This window comes from Sinocyclocheilus anshuiensis, unplaced genomic scaffold (genome assembly GCF_001515605.1).
Source record: "Sinocyclocheilus anshuiensis isolate Anshui unplaced genomic scaffold, SAMN03320099.WGS_v1.1 scaffold697, whole genome shotgun sequence".
Classification (NCBI taxonomy): domain Eukaryota; kingdom Metazoa; phylum Chordata; class Actinopteri; order Cypriniformes; family Cyprinidae; genus Sinocyclocheilus; species Sinocyclocheilus anshuiensis.
Window position 1 is genome coordinate 1093851 of NW_015538036.1, and position 21576 is coordinate 1115426.

A 21576-nucleotide genomic window follows, 5' to 3' on the forward strand; every position below is an offset into this window, starting at 1 on the left:
TAAATCGTGGCTACATATAGACCATGTCATGAAATGACACTTATATCTTTGTAGATATTATTGACACTGCGAACATGATGGGATATCAGCCATCTCATGCGCTGTCTGGCCAAAAGCTACAGTGCATCAGGTTTGACTATAAGTGGGCTACAGATAGCCACTCTGACTACAAGCTAAATCGTGGCGACGCACAGGCTACGTATTGAACATGTCAAAGAAATGAAAGCAAACACCTTGTAAACGCTGATACTTTGCTTACATGATGGAATATCATACATCTCACAAGTTATTTTGCCAAAAAACGACATGAAACCAAATTCAAGGTTATTTGGGCTAGATGTGGGTTACACATAGCCGGACTATATCGGGTCTATACTTAACCGAGACGTTGAAATGACGGCTATTGCTTGCTGGGTAAGCACACAGCAAGAGTGGCTTGTAGACAACTCTATAAATGTCCTTGAGTGGCCCAGCCACAGCCTGGGCTTGAACACAATCAAACATTTTCGGAGAAATCTGAAAATGTCTGTCGGCCCCCATCCAACCTGACAGAGCTTGAGAGGTGAAGAGGTGAGGAGAAGAATGGCAGATAATTGCCAAATGCTGATGTGCAAAGCCTGCCACATCATACCCAAAAAGACTTGAGACTAAAGGTGCTTCAGCTAAATATTTAATCACTTATTTCAGTTTTTTATTTTTAATAAATGTACAAAGTTGTGACAATTCTGTTTTTGCTTTGTCATTCTGGTGTATGGAGTGTAGATTGATGTGGAAAAAAGTTATAAAATAAAATTTAAAAGCAGTTTAACATAAGGCAGCAACAAAACAAAACGTGAAAAAAATGAAGGCACTGTATATACAGTATATATATAATTTTTCAATACAATTCAAATAATTTTAGTTGACATGACAAATTTATTAGGTAGACAAGAGTTTGTTGAAGGATGCATGGATTGAAGACTGGACTGACATGGGGTCGTCATGCCACTGTGCTGTTTTCAAAATCATCCGATTTGATGTCAAGGAGACCTGCCAGGCAAGAATACAAAAAAATTGTGACATTTGAAAAAAATGGGTGAAAGGACCCATTAATATACAATCCTGATCCAGTTCAGAGGTTGTTGCCCCTTCAAACAATTCATGCAAAGTAACCCTGTCAAATATTAAAGTCTGGGCAGCCTGTGATGCCAGTACAAGCTGTGCCTGAAATATGTAGGTCTTCACAGACAAAATTGCTAGGGCACAGCCTGAAAAAAATAAGGACACACTATACTCCAAATGACAGCTTGTCTCCAGAGACACACAATAACTTGTAACACTTTCTTCAAATGGAATGCCCTTGGCACAAGGCTTCTTCAGAGAAAATTGACCATGGTTGGAATTGTGTGTAGGAATAAGCCAAAGCTCCTATCTTTAGACAAGACACCTTGCTGGCCCATGGCACTGTTTTTCAATATGCTGGATGTTTACATGTACAATTCCTTTGTGCTGTGGAAGGAAATAAATCTTCCTTGGATTCAAGCAAAGAGCTACCAAGGAGGTTTTTTTGGATGAGCTAGAGAGCACTGGGTACCCCTCATTCTGATGTGAAGGGCACAGTTATGGCCTTCTGATGGCGAGGAAACTGGTCATCGTCTTCTCAGCAACTAGGGATTAATTACAAAATCTACAGCGATTTAGTGGTTAAACCATGTCATTACATTTGACTTGCCACCAAATGGGTTCAGTCGATGTAGTGGTTGTTTTTGAAATACAATGGATCCCTTCTTGCAAACATGAACTCATGGCTGTAAAATTAAAACTCAAGAGGTTTAATTTATATACTAATTTCAATTGTGATTTGGATGAGATAATGTGATAATATGATATGGGGATGATTTAGGATAAGTGCATAGAATTTGCTGTCAAAATCCTTGTGAAATGGCAAAACTAGGTCTATGGTAATCACAAAGACCTGATGCCAAGTAGGACTTAATGCAGATGCAGGCTTTCAAATAGCCTAAACAAAATCACATATTATTTATTTACCAGTTAATCATGAGATAAAAACAATTTTTTTTAGGTTCAACAACCTCATTTTACTTTTTGCAGCACAATGGCAAACAAGAAGCTGCCTGTAACCCTCCTACATTATACAGATATCAAAATCTCTTTTGATATCTAGTTGTGAAAGACCTAATTGTTAGCATTCTGTGGGAGGTACAAAGTTTCCTCCTTCTGAAAGACCTGAGCACAGTTTTATTTAGTCCTCTCTCTGAAAAGCAAAATACAAATATAAATTCAGAAATTTCCTTGAATAAAAACTAATTATTAAAAAGCCATAAAAACAGTAAAACAAGCATGCAACAAAAAACAATTAATGAAAAAAGCGAAAAGGAAAGGTTAACATTTAACAATATACAGTATTGTCAACCTCACACAATAACCACATTGTAAACTGTTTACCACAATGTATATGTGTGCATTTGTAGACAGCAATGGAAAATGAATGACTTTGTGCACAAGAGGCCTGTCAGAGAGTTCAAAGATGTATATAGGCTTGTGAACGTATTAGTAAGCATAGGCCCCATTATGTAAAGAGATGGGCATCAGAGGGAGGGAGGCAGAGGGCAGGATGGAGTCCAGGCCATCTTTTGTTGACCATGTAAAGAACAAAGGCCTTAACATCTGAAATAGTATAAAGTCAGATAAACAGTTCAGATTCTGTAAAAAAAGAAAGAAAGAAAGAAAGAAAACAAATCATTTGCAGGATATGTACAGGATACTGTAAATAGCATTACTGATTAGTAGTAGGTCTACTTGTCGCACAATTCTTACAGTATGATTTAAAGTTCAGTTCTAGAGAAATGTCCTCACTTTGATGTGATATTTTCATACATCATATCTTTTGACTGAAACTGTATGGCAGTTGTCTTGGACTTATACTGAGATCTATCTGTGCAGAAGTGACTTTTCAGTTATCAGTGCCAGTGTAAAAATGCTCTACTAATAAATGTATTCAGTAACAAAATAATAGTGGTACAAAGACAAATCACCTCCAGGTTGAGCATATAGGCCTACTTTTATTTTCCTTTCAAAAGTGGCATTTTACAGTGACTATCCATACTGTTTAACGCACAGTTGGTAGTCTAGAAAAGTAGCATTTTGTAGCATTATTTTACACGTTCGGCACCATAGAAACACAAATATGTGGAAACATGCTGTAAGTCTTTTCGTTCGCGCTCCCATTCATATGGCCTGACTCAGTAAACGCCAACTTAGAAACAACATAGCAACGAGAACAGAAGCTCTGTCATCTCGGCTTGAATGGAATGCCATTCAAATAGTTGAACCACATAAAATGATCTTCCTCGTTGTACATCTGTAGATTACAGTTCAGATTTCTTTCCCATTAATGTTTATGCTGAAAATAAACGTCTTTTACATTAATATATGTGATGTGCACAATAGTTGGTTGTTGTTTTGTTTTCCTTAGCTAACTTAAAATGTAATGCCTTTTCCCAAACATAGCAGAACACTTAACTGTCTTTCATAGTCTCTTGTTAATTAGTATTCTGCACTCACTCTTTGAACACTTTTGCGCTTCATGCGCCATAAAGCTACAGTCTTCTCTCAAGTGAAAATCTGGTTGTGCTACAGTGTCCACTATCGGTTGGATCAACATTGTCGCTCTTCACTCTGTGCCTTGCTTTAGGGGAAGAAATAATACTTCATTCGCTATCTTTATCAGAACAGATCATAACTGTAATCTGTAAGTCAACCATTTTAGATTTAGTGTTGTTATTGCGCCACAATACTCGCAGTGATGGATGTCATTTGGAGAAGATACTGCACTTTTGTTCTCACAACACTTGTTTTTCAAGGTAAATAACATGTAATATCAGTAGCTAATATATTAAATAACAACAAATATCTTTTTTTGCATGTTTAAACTCCTAGAACTAATTGTATTTGTCGATAAACAATGTCATGAATTAGCTTACTATTGGTCAGTACACAGGCTAGTCGCTAACCTGGCTGTATTACAGGAATTCTTAATTTAAGGTTTTAAAAAGTTCTGTTTCGTAAGTAAAGTTATGATGGTTACTAAACAGATAGGATAAGATTATGAGTTATGATGTTTCTACAATACAGGTCGCAGTTTAAAACAAAGTATAGCTCCACGAATGTATTTTTTAAATTCATAAATATTTAATAATGTTATTGCTACAGTGTTTAAATGTAAGGATATGGTCTTCTAACTTGATCAAGGTTGTTGTGTTTTAAGCTTCTATCTGTGAAGTTATTTGTATAGTGCTGTTTGCAGCAGATGTACTGTATGTGAGGATTTTGATGTATGATGTGTGTGTGTGTGTGTACCTATAATGTGTTTTGCCTAGTATTAAGTAATCTCTCATTTTCCTTGTAGAAGTTACAGGATTCCTGATCAGGAATGAAGAGCTGAGAAAGTGTGTACAGGTAAATGAAGGTCAGGTCAGCAGCAGGTTAACCCTGCAAGAGTGCAGAGCAGATTCGGCTCTGCAAGAGTGGCACAGGAATCCTGAGACACGCTCCCTCAGCAACCCACAGACAGGAGGGTGTTTAACTGCACCTCAGATCCAGGAGCATGAGAGTGTTTGGCTGCAAACTTGCAGCTCTGAGGAGGAAGATCGTGAGGGCCAGACCTGGAGCTGCTCTAAAAAGGGTCTCCTGACGTTACACGGCAAGGGTCTGCACCTGAGTATACGTCACGATTCCTCCAAGGTCTTCCTTTCCAAAGATCGTGGGAAAGGCAGCAAGTGGAGGACGCTGGCAAATCAAACGGTATGCGAGGAGACAGACAGCACACATCACGGCCAGAATGTGTTACAAGATTCTCAGCAGACACTTTCGACTGGACCCCGAATCCTCACACAAATTCGATATTGGCATTGTAAGAGAAGTAGATTAGAAGTTCTTCATTAATGATGGGTCTGTGTTTCATGTATTCTGCCATCCCATCATTCTGATTAATGACGTCTCATCTACTTCTTCAGTTAAAACTCAAGACTGCTGAGTGTCTGCTATCATTTCTGTTATACCAGACCATATCATCTTCTGTCATGTGTGTGTGTATGTTTTTTTTTTACTTGCTCATCTGGTCATATTCATTTGTACCAGGGTTCCCACAGTACTGTAAAACTTGGAAATATCAAAACAGTCATGGAAGCATAACATTTTTTTGGGGGGGGGTTTGAAGACTCAGGAAGCCTCAAGCTGACACAAATAAGTTATTATTAATCATTAGTTTTATTAATTATAAATGAATTATTTATTATTTTGGTACCTGACATACAAAATGCATATCCTTCCCAGCAATCTCTGTAAAATTTTAAAATACTTATGCAGGACTTCAAAATGTATTGGTCAAAAAGGGTGGGAACCCTGTGTACTATGTCTATTCTGCTTCTAATAATTTATATGATATATTGCATGATTGTATCTTTATAATCTCTTTATTTTATTTTATTTTTTACATAAGCTGGGAATAATGACCAGACCTCCATATTAAAGTCCACTGAAGCAACACAGACATCAGATGCATCGGCTGAACCTCAAAGTAGCATGGAGCCTGATGGACCTTCTGTTAATGTGTTTACAACAGACTATGGTAAATGTGGAAAGAGCTCATCCGTTTCTGAAAAAATAAATTTTGTTTTATCTGTTAAATCAGTCAGGAAATATGGTATAAACAAGCAAATGTTTAAAACGCACTGATCCTTAAATAGTTAATCTGACTTATGTCCACATGAGGGCAACAGAGGAGAGGAAACCTAAACACGGTGCCATATCTTTGGTGATTAGCCAAAGAAACAGTGATAAGTTCAATAATGAATAATGACAGAAAATAAGTTAAAAAAAAATTGTAATACACAAAATAAGAATATTAGTTTGTGATATTCTATTGTGTTTAATAACAGGAACAGGCTGGAAAATGACAATGTTGCTTCTAAGCAGCTTGGCCCTGTTACTTGGGCTTGTGATCCTCACTCTTAACATCTACCAGAACAGGTAAGATATTTCTCATTTTTGGTAAATAAACTTTCAAGGCCTTCTCAATGCAAGACTTTAATTGTATGTATGTAAATACAGACGGAATTTATTTTTCTTTGAAATGAAACTGATCTATGCATATGCTCATTGAGATTTCATAACAAGGAATGACTCAGCAACATGGTTTCCCCCTTTAAGAGTCACTGATCTATTTTCTGTCTTCATGCACAGGAGGAAGAAGACTGTGGTGGTGCTGAAATCCTACACTCCGACAGGAGAGGCCAGTCTGCCAGGGTCCCCGGTGCCTAGTGAGAGAGCCCCTCTAACCCGACACCCTATGAAAACTGCTCAATCTCCCTCCATCCAGCGAGGCGAGATCCTTGTTGAATGGAAAGATGGAACAGTCACCCCACTGTTTGAAACATATCTAACTGACTAAGTGGTGTCTTATAGAAGAAGTGGCTTTGAGCAACCTGCGTATTGTTCCAAATCAAACTGACAGACCAGCATTGGTGGCTAATTAATTGTGATTGAGCAATAATTTTTCAAAATAGGGAAGGGAATCCAGGGAATCACTGCCAATTCCATGATTATTGCCAATTTCCATGTATTTATTTATTTGATATGCAGCTGTGGGATAAAGTTATTGCAAGAAAATAAAGATACAGTCTCACAGTCATTATCACAACTTTAGCACCAGTATATTGATCAGGACTCGGAAGTCTCTGTCTTCTTGCTTAAAATCATTTAAAATCAAATCAATATTTCATATGTGTTTATTCAGTTATTTTGCTATAATGACTGTCTGACTGTACATTATCCCTAACATATCTAACATCTTTAAAAAATCACAGACATCTGTTAGGTTTACAGAATGCCATCCCTCTATTGAATTTTGAAAAACTGAGGTTGGGTTCTGATCAAAGACAATATTCTGTACCTTGCCAAAAAGACATAAGGTAACGTCAGGTCAAATACAGATCAAACTTAACAAAAGATATACTATATAATTAACAATGAATGCTTATGTAAGCTGCATTCTGTGTATGTGCATGTAAAATAGAGAATTAGCTATGTTCTTTAATGGAAAACAATAATACATTCAAAATATGCCTCTAAAACTGATTTAGGATTGAAGAAAGCCTGAAAGCTTTTAAAACAAGTGTTGTGTTTAACAGTAGATTATTCTTGAATTGCATAAACCTATACATCTGCAATTGTTTTTATATCCTGCAGACAGTTGTCTTGTTAGTGTGATTAGGAACTAGTTTAAAATATATGAAAACCATTTCTATAAAAAATAACATTATTAAATATCACATGTGATATAGTAATATTTAATGTTTCCAATAAAGTACTGTTGACATACACGCTTTGCTGCAACTTGCAAAGGGGTGGAGGGGCACCTCCTTAACTCTTTTGCCAGATTTATAATCATCAAGCTAACTTTACCTGTTTCTTTTGACATACTGCTTTGTAATGCTCTTCAGCAGAGGAAGAGATGAAAAACATGTCTGTGCAAGTGTGTTGTTAGGGTGTAAAGCAGGCATATTTTGAGTGGGAGAGAGGAGAAAATGTGAGGTTGACATGCAAGCATTGACATCAAAGCCAGAGACACAATATGGTATTGCAGTTTCTCACTTCTTCACAAACACACACACATAAGTTCATAATGACAAACTAAACTAGAAATATTTGATTAAACATTCTATACAGTATATACAATTTTGAATTTGAAGCATATATAAATTATTTACCATATGTACAAATAAATGCCTTTTGAAGTCAAGTCAAGTCAAGTCAAGTCTGCTTTATTGTCAATTCTTCCACATGTACAGCACATACACACAGAGAATTGAAATTGCGTTACTCTCAGACCCTTGGTGCTTTGAAGCATGTGGGGACAACAGCCTGGCTTAGCGAGATGTTGAAAATGTCTGTGAAGACATCAGTGAGTTCCACTGCACAGTCTCTCAGTACACGCCCAGGAATTGAAGGATCTAAGGCCATTGTAGCACAATAACAGATACCTGACAGAGATACGAGGAGTGATACAGATAAAAGTATCACTTTTCCATACAATACTCCAGAAGAATCTCACATTTGCATTCCACTGTTATGCAGTGGTCTGGTACTGTGGTTTTAGTTGCAAGGTTTTTGCTACACAGATAAGCAAATTGGCAACATTTACAATCAGAACAAATTTTTGTAATGTTATTTTTTTTATAAGTCAAAACTCTACAAGATGCGACTATAAGATAACCAACAAGAAGTGGAAGACATGCCTGTGCAAGAGATAGGGTGTGACAGCTTTTTGAAAGTTATATTGAGCAGGTGTGTACTGAACAGCCAAACGCGTTACATCAATTTGTTTTTCTGTGTTCGCTTTTGTTTTATTATCATTATCATTGTCATTATTTGTTACAACAAATATATAGACATCTTTGGATGCCCTTGAGGTCATTGTGGCATAATGGCATACGCAGATACATTCCAGAGATAAGCTAACTTAAAATTGACAGCATTTCATACCATTGAATGTATATCTTATCTGCATTGCTCTGTTATCATTTTTTAGATGTATTTAGTGTTCTATGCAAATAAGCCAATAGGCAACAGCTGGTTTTTAGTCCCTGTCACAATTGTCCCTAATATAACAGTATCCATAAACAATAAAAAAAGTACAATCTAACATGGAGCGCAAGCTCTCTCTCTGCTCTCCCACATGCAGTATAGGTATCATTAACATTACATGAGACAGGACCATAGAAATTGCTTGTAATTGTATATAAGCAGAAGCTCTCCCATAGGATATCTATCTAGATAACAGAGGATGTCCCCACCCGAAAGAGCATGATTGAGTTCCTATCTGTTACTGTCGCCCTCTTTCCATTGGCTGTGTATTTGTATCTCTGACCACAACCTTTTCTGTTCTCCCACAAGCATACAGTTATGGAAATTAGTCATAATGGTCATGGTGCAGCAACTGCACGTATCTTGCTTCAAAAAAATGCACCAAGAAGCTGAAAAAATGAAGGATGATCGGATAAATGAGATGATATTACCTTACAAAACATCTGCTAAATGAGACGAGTCCCAGAACGAAACTCAAGTAGGTGAAACACTCTGCGCAGAACATCTAAATGATGCTCTGTTCGTTTGTACAGATTGCAGAAGTACATCTTAAAACATGTCCCTGAAGGAAAATTGTGATTTGTGGTTTCCTGATTAAAGATCACAAACTTTTTTTTTTTTGTCAGAAACTGAAATAAGAATAGGTGACTAAATGTCATAAATGAAAAAAGTGCCATTGTGCAATTGATTCCGCCAAGTTGAGGTCACAAAATCTGAAGAACCAATATAAGGCTACCATATGCAGACAACAGATGTCTTGCAGGTCATTTAAACCTTGAAAAGGTGTTTGTTTGTTACAGATACACAAGACAAACCCTGTCATGATTAAAATAGATCCAAACATTTTAAGCATTTCTTTGTTTCGTCATTTCACTGTTAACCTTAAAACTTGGTTTGTTGAATTAACTGCAATGTTATCAGAGGTAAAAAAAAAAACCAAAACATTAATGGCATGTTGACAAGTTATTTAGGACTTGAGTAATGTCCTGGGAAAAAAAGAGAATTCTGCTGTTTTTTGTAAGGTACTCAGGGGATGTGCACACTCAAATGCCTACATAAACAAAGCTTATATCCTTCAGGTATCCTGCATGGAATGTGGTACAATTCACATACTTTCGATCATGATTTGCTACAGTATGCTATAATTACCTTTTTCAAGCAAGGTATTCATGTGTTAATCAGCTACTGAAATGTAAAAATTTTAAATCAGGTACAGGTTTTTCGGTCTGAACGCAATTCCTTTGGAAAATATCTGAAAAGGTGTTATCAGTATGGATTCCTCTCAGCTTGTTTTTCCACATGTGGGCAACATATGGGTTGGCAGCATCTTAAAGGTATCTGGGTGCTGTGATGTCTTAGCTCCCAGCAAAAGATCCAGTGACCCTTTAAAAAGCATGCCTTCAGGCACTGTTTGGTGGATCAAAACAGGAAACAGCATAGTAAACTTGGGAATGTGCTTTACAAGTACTTATGTACCTCAAAGAGTGCGACTAAATCATGACTTGCACATTTTGCCCATAGAGATCGTGTTTGTTTGACAATATTGAGTATACACTTTAAAACAACACAGTTTGGGTGACATAAAATAAATAATAAAATCAGTTATAAATCTACAGACTGCACATATTGCTTAGCTTAAAGATGACAAGACAATGTTCTTTTGGACTTCACATGTGGTGCTGAGGCCAATGTTTATAGCTACGCCAGTCAAGTCTTTCAAGAGGATTTTCAGGTACATTACAGGTTTCACAAGAAAAAGAGGCGTCATCCCATAGGGCGTTTTATTAAAACCACCCACATTCTTAGCTGAATGTTATGCTGTCTGACTTCTTAGGTTACTAAAACAGTGCTTATGTGCTACACAAAGGAGAAGTTTCCTGTTCAGATTTTTTTTTTTCCAAACTAGAAACCAACACTGTGAAATTCCTTCTCATTGAATTTTCCATGCAAGCCATTGAGGAAAATTTGTGTCATTTGTGTTTTGTACACAGGAAACTGATCGGACGAGGACACATGCTGTAATTAGCTACTCAGTATATTCCTGTTTACGTAAGAACTCCACACCCAAGCACAATACTCTGTTATTAAGCAAAATGTTCATAAAACAATCCAAACAGATCGAGAAAAAAACCCCAAAATAACTGCAGATTTCACAATCTGGCATGCGTTATCTAAACGCAAGTTAAAAATGAAACACATGCTCGGAGACCTCCATGCAGGTGTGTGGGCTCTAAGCCAGCGCTGGATATCGTTGCACAAGATAAGCTTCATGGAGTCTCAACAAGGGCACGGTGTTTTGTCATGGTACTTGTTCTACCTGTTTCCCACACTGAGTGGGAATTAGGACAAGAGCTGTCGTGTGGAAGTGCTCCTCTTCGAAGAAAATGAGAACTAGTACTGAAAGTGCCTCAGGCACAGAGAAGCGGTCCGCGATAATGTACTGCAAGAAGAAAAAGGACGCAATGGCCAAGAGAGTCATATTTATTAAAAAGAGAGGGCTTTGTGAAGGTGTGCAATATGAGCCAGCTGAGATTTCCTTATATATCTGACTTGCATAAGTTGCAGGAAGAGACAAGCTGCTCTTGAAGCAAAGAATTTAGCATGTTGATATATTAATCACGTATAGCCCAGGAACCAAGCATATGGAGGATGATTAATACAGTTTAGGCTTACATACTGTTCAAAAGTTTTCATTTACAGTTTTATTAATCAAGAATACATAAAATTAATCAAAAGGGACAGTAAAGACTTTTACTTTGTTACAAAAATCTATTTCAAATAAATGCTATCCGTTCTAAAGTTCTATTCATATCCTGAAAAATACATCAAGGTTAATCTAAAAATGTGAAGCAGCACAACTGTTTTCAACACCGAGAATAAGAAGAAATGTTTCTTGAGCACGAAATCAGCATGTTAGAAGGTTTCCGAAGGATCACGTGACACTGAAGGCTGGAGTAAAATTCAGCTTTGCCATCATGGAAATAAATTACATTTTAAAATATATTTAAAAGGAAAATTGCTTCTATTTTCCTCATTTGTAAGTCTCTTTGGATAAAAACGTCTGCTAAGTGTAAATGTAAAACAGTATGTAAATGTAAATTGTAATTATATTTTTAGCTACCATATTTTCTGATATAATACTGCTTTGGTAAGCATAAGAGACTTCATTGGAAAACATTGAAAAAAACTTGGTGACCACAAACTTTTGAATGGCAGTGTTAAGGTAGGTCTTCCTTTGTTTTGTAATTGGTTTTAGAAATGTAACATCTGAGTTATTGCTCTGTCAACAACACTATGTTGTTAGCAACAATTTGTTTTCGTAGGGTTCTGGGAAATATATCAGGGATAACAAATATTATAATTGAGTTCAGAGAACTTTAACCTGGCGTGTTGTGGCTTGGTTGAAGTAATTGTATTAATTCCCTTTTAAAGGTTGGTTTCTCTAGATGGTGTAATGTATTATGTTTTAACACACCCATGTGTTTTTCCCAATAGCCTTAATATGATTGAATGTGAACCTGAGGGAGACTGTAAATGTTCTTTCTCCCTCATACTTAAGTTTAAGCCTCCAATAGTCCACACCTATTGTTTTGTAAGCCCTTAATTAGACTTGTTTCATTCATCTTGTGCTTTTTTTGATAATGAATGGCTTTGGCATAATGTTAAATTCCACTACAAATGGATGACAACCCTGGAGGAGAGCATGAATGTGCACATCCTTAGCAAAGAAGCAGCAAGGGTGGTTTCAGCTAAACAACATAAAAATGACAAAACATCACATCACATTGTGAGACTTAAAAAAAAAAAACTTTATTAGGATAATAATCCATTGCTTCAAAACATTCAATCACAAAATTAAAATGGTTATGACATTAACAGATACATGAAAGATGAAATGAACATAGTCTAAAGACTGTAATGCTATACAATTGAAAGATTACTACGCTATTGACCGTAAGATGTTTCTTGAAATAAGTAACGTCCTGCTATGTAATAGAAAAAAAACTTTTTTTAAATGAAGATGACAATACAAAATATTTACAAAAAAAAAAAATGAAGTATTGAAGCAATTTTTTGGTTGAATTGCTCACCTTCTCAACAGGAATGGCAACATATTTGGATAATAGTAGTACAAAAGTGTGAAATACTGGAAATATTGATAGGTGCTACACTACATTTTTACTAACTTTAAAAACAGTGAATTAATATAATTCGTGTTGCTGAAGAAACACCTTTTTCCCTTAAAGGAGGAATCTGGAGGATGTGTGAAGAAAAAAAGGAACATGCTAAAGAAAATATATATGAAATATCTGCTGGAACAATTAGGAAAACTTTGTAATCTTGACATTTTCAGCATTTTATTTTAAGTCCATTTAATGGTATGCAAGACTACCAGAATCCCCTCTGAAAGAGAAGAGGGAGCCTTGGGTGGAACAAGACATATCTATTGACCTCAGAGACTCAGAGACAGACCTATGGGGTGAAGGGCTGATGCAGATCACGCAGATCAATCCTTGCTGGTGACATCATTAAGTTTCAAAGACTCTTCCTTAGCTTTATTCTTATTGTCCCGTACTTCTCCCTCCACATGCCACCCCACCATCAGCTGGTACACAAGCACACCAATAATGGATCCCAGGAAGGGGGCAAAGATGGGCACCAAAAACCAACACTGTCTGGTACTGTTGCAAACCAGAGAAACATTCATAAGTGTTTACTGAAATCTGTTTCATCACTGACAAATGCAGATCAGCTCGAAAGCATTGCGAGTTGGTTCATGATGTACCTAATTAGTTCATGTTATGCGAATTAACTGTACTTACGTGAAGACTTCACCACCCCAACCAGCCATGGCAGTGAAAAGACGAGGCCCGAAATCCCTAGCTGGGTTGACTGCATAACCAGAATTGAAGCCCATGGAGAGTCCAATGATAAGGACGCTGAATCCCACCGTGAAGGCCTCAAGACCTTGAGGGATTGGGTTGTTGTAGGGGTCCACAATGGCCAGGATGCAGACAATCAGAGATGCTGTGCCTATCACCTGTGAAGATGGTTATATTTTATAGACGTAAATATAAAATATAATAAATATAGTACATTTATTATAAACTACAGAGCTCCTAAGGGGACATGGTGATGGGGAAAAAACTGCGAGGGAAAAATTATATTTCAATGAAGTGCGTTCACTCAAAAATAGCACTGAAAGAGTTACAAGCTTGCAGTTACTGACCTGGTCAAAAAATCCATTCAAGATGGTGAGATGAGGGTTTGGGTACGTAGCAAAAATACCAGCAGTGGCTTTATCCCCAATTACAAGCAACTCATTTTTTTCTCCAGCATAATCATACATTGCATCTAAAATAATAAAAAAAAAAGTGTAAGAAAAAGAAGAAACATAATATACACTTTCAACAAGAAAGATAATTAATATTACATAACATGTACCATGGTATTCAGCAAAGATAATTGCGGCACCCAAGAAGGCTCCAATTGTTTGGAACAGAAAGTACACAGGGAACTTTCTCCATTTTTCTCTTCCCAAGAGGCAGAGAGCAAATGTAACTGCTGGATTTAAATGTCCGCCTAAAAAAAAGAAGAAGAAAAAAAAAGCTCTTTCTTCCCATAAGTTCATCCACAAAGAAGATTTTTATAAAAACTCAGTCCAACAGCTTAGGATGCAATTTTAGAGGAGTTTACCAACCTGACACCTGGCCACAAACCAAGATTCCAAGGGTAGCAGCAAACCCAAAAGCAAGGTTTACAGAGAGAAAGCGACCATGGCTTTCTCCACTTAGTACCATTTGGGCCACCGCACCACAGCCAAACATCTGTAAACGTTGTTAGATAAGAACATGTGTTAATCACTATTTGAAAACAACACAATTTTTATGTGTACCATTTATATCAGGACAATGAAGAGTCCAGGTGAAAATAAATGCTTTTTTGACTCATTTTACCAACTAAGTGTAGGCCTTTCACATCATTGTGAGTCGCAACATATACTTTAAACTGGTCATGAAAATAGCAGGTTGCCGTTTCAAACTCTGCTAAAAATACACTAAGTATTCCCTTTTATTCAAACACTACAAATCTCTAGTTACAAAGGGCTGCATTTTTTCACATAGATCATCTCAGACAGGTCATTACAAGTCCATTCTGACAAACAGCAATTGCAAGTTGCTGTTCAGACTTGTGGCTGAAGTTTTCATGGAAAAAGTCACCTCAGAGTTGAACTGAAATACCTGTGGCATTATACCGAATTATCAGGATCAAGCAACGACTTTACCAAAGTCATGTAATTGCCAGGATACATTGAAGAGCTTTCATGAGAGTAAATCTCAGCAACAACGTCAACACAATTCTAAAAAAGGCATCTCACAAAACCAATTTATCACCTAAACATGGCCCTAAGTATCCTTTCGAATTCAATAATGCCAGCTAAATGCAAACCTTGGGTTATTCAATTTATTTAGGTTTTCTGTGACCAAAGACCCATTGTTCCTGTTTCTACTCTAGGAAGAACATCCGCTGATAAAGTCACCTTCACAGACAAAGAGCATGTTCAAAGTAGCTCGCACACGAATACCTTTTTGCCACTCAGAACACACAACACCCGTTGTGTGATCCAGTTATCGCATGACCTCCATATTTAAGTATTATCTCTGGTATAACCTGTGCCACACACCTTAAAAACAAACTATGAGTGTACTTCTTGAAATGTGTTGTTGTTTCTAAAGTGCTTGTAAAATTGCATAATTGCCCTGTGAAGACTTTGTAGCAGCAGTTTGGTGTCAATTCCCTCTTTAATGAGGGTCATATTTCATACCACATTGTAACTGTCATGTCACAGCTCTGACTGCAGTGGCAGTGGTTTCTTTACTGTAGTCTGCTGCATGTGACGCATTTATCAAACATCCAGTTAAGTGCAGTGTTTGAGAAACATTTCCTTTTAGTGATATCACTGTGTAGAAAACTAGTGGTAAATTGTGAGTCTGCCAGGCATGCTTTTCTATTAGTCATTTTTTCACTACTGACATTCATATCTAAATGTCTAAATGACTGCATTAATTTCAAAGCTTAAAACAGATTTTGCATGTTTAGAATGAGATAAAATGGATTTAGTGATGAATGAATACTTGGTGTTGGTGTGGCAAATGCGCACTAATAATATTGACTCGATGCATTAAGGTGATTTATTAAACCTCAGCAAATTATCATGTGTGAATTGTGGCATCATTATAGATGTGATGAAACAAGTATTACTCGTCGAAAGCTTTGGCACGCGCCTCTGTTCTGCTTCAAGTTGCATTATTACATGCCTATCTGCGCTGTTTGTCACAGAGAAAATCGCTACTAAATTAAGGAGGATGTATACTCATATTTTTTCTGTTTATCATGTGTGTCAAGAGCATTTCTCATGAACAGGACTGAGATACTATCCACCTTTCTTTCTTATCTATTTGCAAATGACTTCCTTTAAGCATAGTTCCTCAGGGCATAATTAACATTTGTCAATAAAGGTCCATGCAGGAAACTTCCTTTATAGGTTGTAAAGGTACGTTTCAATTGTTTTTGAATGTTTTGTGCATACAATCAATGTCAGTGGGATGCAAAACTACTGACTTTCATTGTATTTAAAAAAGTCCAGGTTTGATAATACAGGTTTGAGCGACTTTTAAAATGGTCAGTTTTAACAGATTTTTGGATACTTTCTAAAGTATTCCTTGGACTGAGGACCAACTGCAGGAAACTAAAATTCACTGGTATAAGATATGCATTCCAGAATCCACACCAATGTGTGCACAATAATGCAGATATAAATACTAATTTGCAATAATCCACCATTCACTTGTTGTTTGCTTGTGGAAATTCTGAGTGCATGAACCAAAGTAAACATTACAGTCTATCTTTGTCATCAATCTGAGTGAGAAGAAATTATGTGAGACATAAACATGCTGTTTCAGACTATTTGACAAACTGCATTTGTATTAAGTTGCACTGACCTCAGCTTTGATGCTGACAATAAGTAATTCATGATTGAGGAGAAATACCCACCACTAGCAAGAGAGTTCCCAAGCATTCAGCCAGTCCCTGGCGCAGCAGCTTGTTGCGGATCTGGAAAGTGTGTGCAAGCTTATCCAGCATGGCCTTCTGCCAACCCATCTTTTAGCCAGGTCCGGATGTCTTCCTTTGCCTGTGTGAAACAACCTGTATGTCCCTCAGAGATGTATGCTCATGTGAAGGCCAGTGCTCTGGTCTTATAGACATGATAGATCAGGACCAGCCCTTCATGCATCTGCCTGCCCCCTTACAAACTTCTTCACACACACACACACGCGCACACGCACGCGCACACGCACACACACACACACACATGAACACTCACCTATACACCACATTAACTCCCTCGATTCCTCCCTGTATTATTCACGTATGAACACACACCCCTTCACACTGCATTACTGTCCTCTCTATTATAGAACAGGTTCTTCCCTTTTTTCTCTTCCCTTTCTCTCACATCTTTGTATTTTTGAAAACTGCTGAAACATCATCACCCACTATTAAGCCTTTTAGTTTAAAAATGGGCCTGAGTGTGAAACTTTAGAGGTAGATTAGGCTAATTTCTAAAGGGCCAGTGGTAGGAGAAAAGTTTCATTTTGAGTTGACATGAAACATAAGGCTCTGGCTCCAGGAATGGGCAGGGCCATTTGCTTAGTTGTATATGATTCATACAATCTGTTACTAATTATGCTGATTAGGCACTAAATGAATCTAAACACATATTTATTTATTCATTTATTTATTTTTGATTTACAATTTCAAGGCCATAAATATTCTGGAATGATTTAAACCGCAAAACAATAGAATTGGTTTTACATCAGTGGTAGCCAACTAGTCGATCGATAGACTGGTAGATCTTTATCACATGTGAAACTTTTTTTTTTATCTGCTCACACACTGTGTTACAGTATTGTTACTGCATTGCTACAGAGTTTTCTTGGTTGCATCAGTTTTAAAGTTTAAAACCAAAGCATGAAATGTAGGCTAATTCAAATACAATTTAAATTAGAGATGCAAATCAGAATAAATTTCGGTCCCCCCCACCACCTTTTTTTTTTTTTTTGCTCCAAAACATGTATTTTGATTTATTTGGACTATTCCGGAGTTCTGTCGATTTGTTCTAACGTTACCCTGTCAGATTTTGCTACCTCCCATTAAAACAGGGGGTAGTACAATTCTACAACGAAAAATGCTAACGTTACCTGTAAAATTATGGTTGATTAACGTCTACACCTACCCCAACCCTAAGCCTACCCTTACAGTAATGCAGATACATTAAATAGTGTTGTTTAGCATGAGAAAAAGGACGCAATATTGATGTGCGCATGCGCAGTAAACCTGGTAGGACAATCTGACGGGTAGGATAAAATGTCAGGACACCAGAATTGCACACGTTTGCATTGCAATCATTTCCCAAAATGTAATTTGTATGGAACTATTACGAAGTCTGTAACGACCGTTAACAGAGGCCAGATACGGTCGCCAAAACTGAACCAGGCAGAGCCAGCTCACTGTTCACAATAGGCGAAATATAGGAAAAAATATATACATATTGCTTTGGAGGTTTATATTAATGTATCACTAAGGGGAACTGACTGTGTTCAGATAAGTTTCAAAGGCATTTTCTTTTCCACTTACCTCTGTATAAACTAGCAGTATTTTGAAGGGCAGTGCTGCTTTGTTTACAGCCGTAACCAAGGAAACGCTCCTAAGCGCCACCTGCTGCTGTCATCAGAGAGTGAATTTGCGTCTCATTCAGTTCGTCTGCTGTTTTGTTTCGGACAGATGTTTTATGTAGTATAATTTCACAAAGCTAAAGTCAGACCAAAGTTTTGACCAAAGCTAAAGTTGTTTTTGCTTTTAAATCTTGAAATTATGCAGTCTGATTCAAATAAAATACAGCCGCTGATGCTACATGTGTGCAGCATCTTTGTTTGGACCATCATTAAAATGCAGTTGTTGCCTCTAATTTCAAATGGCTACAGATATTTAACAGTTTGCGTGTTATTGAGCAAATAAACAATAGATAAATGTGTTAAATAAATAAATAGATAGATAGATACTTAGACAGACAGACAGATAGATAGATAGATAGATAGACAGACAGAGATAGACAGATAGACAGATAGATAAAAGACCTCAAATTGGAAGTACAATCTGTCTTTTTCTATCAGTTCTCCAATAGGCATATTTTGTCTTGCATTAAGACAGTGGTCAGGGATCTTGGGTTTAAAAAGGCTGATAATAACTGGTTTACATGAATGGTATACAGTATAATGCATTATGGCAAATTTTGCATGGATTAAATAATGTAGGTGTAATGACCACTTAATTGCACAGGGAAAAGGGTTATGTAATATTTTCTGAATAAATGAGATTTTCTTAAAAATGTAAAAAGTAGCATACCTCAAAATGACTACAATGGTCATCCCCAGCACAGCCTTTTAACACTCCTACCATCAGGCAGATGCGACAAGAGTGTTAAAGCCAGAACATCAAGGCTGAACAGTTTTTACCCACAGGCAATCAGGCTTGTGAACAACACCAATCCACTGCCTCTACCCCATCACTGCAGACACAGATTATATGTATATATGTATAGGCCTATATATAAATACATGCGCTAGGGTCTTACCACATCCTACCACAGCCCATTCGTATTGCATGGCCTCCCTAATGCACTTGCAAAGTGAATACAACATGCCCAAATACAAGAAAGCTCTTAACTTCACACAGATAAACTGCTAATATTAGATATAACAGGTGGGAAAATATTTATACTCTCTTGTACAGTGTGGACTGTGGTTCAGATAGTTAAAGATAATAATGTTATATAAATATTAAATTAATGAATGTAAATAATGTTCATTTTATTTGGCTGAGTAAAGTGGTTCAACCCTTGTCTTATATTTAACTTTGCCCTATGTAAAATAGGTGTTTATTAAGTTAAGGCATTGATGTTTGCCTACAAAACAACCACTAGCTCTGCACCCCTTTACCTAAATTCACAGACTTATGTGCCCTCTAGAAGCTTGCGTTCTGCAACTGAACAGCACATTGCCTCCTCTATTGCCCTCATTTGTAAGTCGCTTTGGATAAAAGCATCTGCTAAATGATTAAATGTAAATCACTTGTGATGTTCCTCATTTCTATGTGTTTAAATAATGATATCAGCTAAATGCAAAAACAATTGGGCATGACCTGCAAAGAATGTGCAAAAACCTTTTAAAAATCCTTGCATAGTTTTTCTCTTCTTGGAAAACAGAACATTTTAGACATGAATAAGTTATGTGTCTGTGAACGCTCCTTAGTCATCGTGTAACGAACAATCCACTGAAGGCGAGCGTAAGTGAGAACCCAAGTGCAGTTTATTTACAGGTGATCCAAACATCCAAACAATAATCCGAGACTTGACTTGACATGAACAGACATGAACAGACTTGACCTGACTTGACATGAACAGACTTGACTTGACATGAACAGACTTGACTTGACATGAACAGACTTGACTTGACATGAACAGACTTGACAACCCAAACACCACATTACACATCGTCATTGTTTCATTTTTAAAAAGCAATTTTTTTTCACAGATTCAACCCTAAAAAGGGCAAGACCATAAAGAGACAACAGAAAATTAATTTATTGGTATTTTCCATCTTACTAGGACACAAATAATACAACCTCATGCTTTTTTTTTTTAAACATGAGTTTTATCATTTTTTTTATTTTAAATTTTGTATTCCTCAGGATATGTTGCCCCTTGAGGGGTATAAGTTGACTAAAAACAGAATGCTTTTTTGGTAATTTTAGTTACAACATTACTTACAGTAAACATTCTGTAAAACAATAAGTATAATGTCTATTTATGAATATATTAGTCTACTGTATCATAGCTGATACACCTTTCTGGGGCCTATAAATTCAATGATCAAAACTTTGCTGACAAACCCACAATCTATACTTCATGCCTTCTGACCTTTGATTGATGGCTTTATCAAGTCTTTTTGCTGTGAAAACTTTAATGATTTTTATGAGGTAAAAATAACTTTTATATTGTTTAGTAATAATAAGAGGCTAAAGTTTGTGAACAAACTTTGATGTTGGCTTGAGAAAGCCAACTTGGGCAGCCTTGAGGCAAAAAAGCAAGATCACATGTGAGTTCGGTGTTCTTGAGCTGGCCCTGCCACAAAATAAGTGCAACAGTTATTGTTTTCATAATATTTTCCGATAGACCCTTGCTATTTTTCATTCTAATAAAAAAGCTTATGACAACAAATTTGATTTATTTCTCAACAGTTTATGTTCATTTGAGACATAAATGACTGTTTTCGATGATATTCGCCAAGATACCATGTCTTTTGAATCTTGTGTTTGTGTCCGTTCCAGCAGCAAATGAAGCGAAAGTGAACACGTCTTGGGGCGTGAGCATTGTCAGAGACTCGGCACATCGCTCTGTGTCACACAAAACAGCTCACAAGCACTGAATTTAGCTCTTTAATGTATTATTGTGCTTGAATGGTGTAAAATAGCTTGAATGTTCTAATGAGAATGGCTTAGAAACACAAAGAACTGACAAACTTTTGTGAGGAAGCAGCACTGGTCCATTCGGAGCCGTGACAGATCAGTCATCTGTCCCGATCGTTTTTTAAACTGTCTTCTGGCCATTAGACGGTCATTACATTGGAGACCTGACTTGGCCACGATTAAATATGTTGGCATAGATTGGCAGCATAAAGGAAATATATGCATTTATTTGTAAATGTAACCAATTTAAAATGAAAGTGAATGTGGGGAGTTCAAAGATTTCTTGTCCTGTCTTTTCCTCTAGTGGACTGCAATGTCCTCTAGTCTAGAGGGGGCATTTTG

The 21576-nt window shown here is 36.9% G+C and overlaps 1 protein-coding gene and 1 pseudogene across 1 annotated transcript; one reads left to right on the forward strand and one right to left on the reverse strand.

Annotated features, from left to right (window-relative positions):
• The first annotated feature begins 3536 nt into the window (after positions 1-3536).
• On the forward strand, positions 3537-6773 carry LOC107680703 (uncharacterized; annotated as a pseudogene).
• A 5809-nt stretch (positions 6774-12582) lies between these two features.
• Positions 12583-16966, reverse strand: LOC107680708 (aquaporin-3-like). The gene is made up of 6 exons (XM_016476739.1): positions 16702-16966; positions 14348-14474; positions 14092-14229; positions 13877-14001; positions 13470-13687; positions 12583-13328 (listed from the first exon to the last, which is right to left on the reverse strand). Exons 1-6 carry the CDS (start codon positions 16807-16809, stop codon positions 13154-13156), a joined length of 891 nt encoding a protein of 296 aa, XP_016332225.1. The 5' UTR covers positions 16810-16966; the 3' UTR covers positions 12583-13153.
• Between the last annotated feature and the right edge of the window lie 4610 nt (positions 16967-21576).

Bases quoted from the DNA above. Each gene is read 5' to 3' on its own strand.
- LOC107680708 (XM_016476739.1), bottom strand. From the start codon at position 16,809: ATGGGTTGGCAGAAGGCCATGCTGGATAAGCTTGCACACACTTTCCAG. The intron at 14,475-16,701 runs GTGGGTATTTCT...CAACGTTTACAG, and splicing joins TGGGAACTCTCTTGCTAGTG to ATGTTTGGCTGTGGTGCGGT. The intron at 14,230-14,347 runs GTTGGTAAACTC...TCTTTTTTTTAG, and splicing joins GGTTTGTGGCCAGGTGTCAG to GCGGACATTTAAATCCAGCA.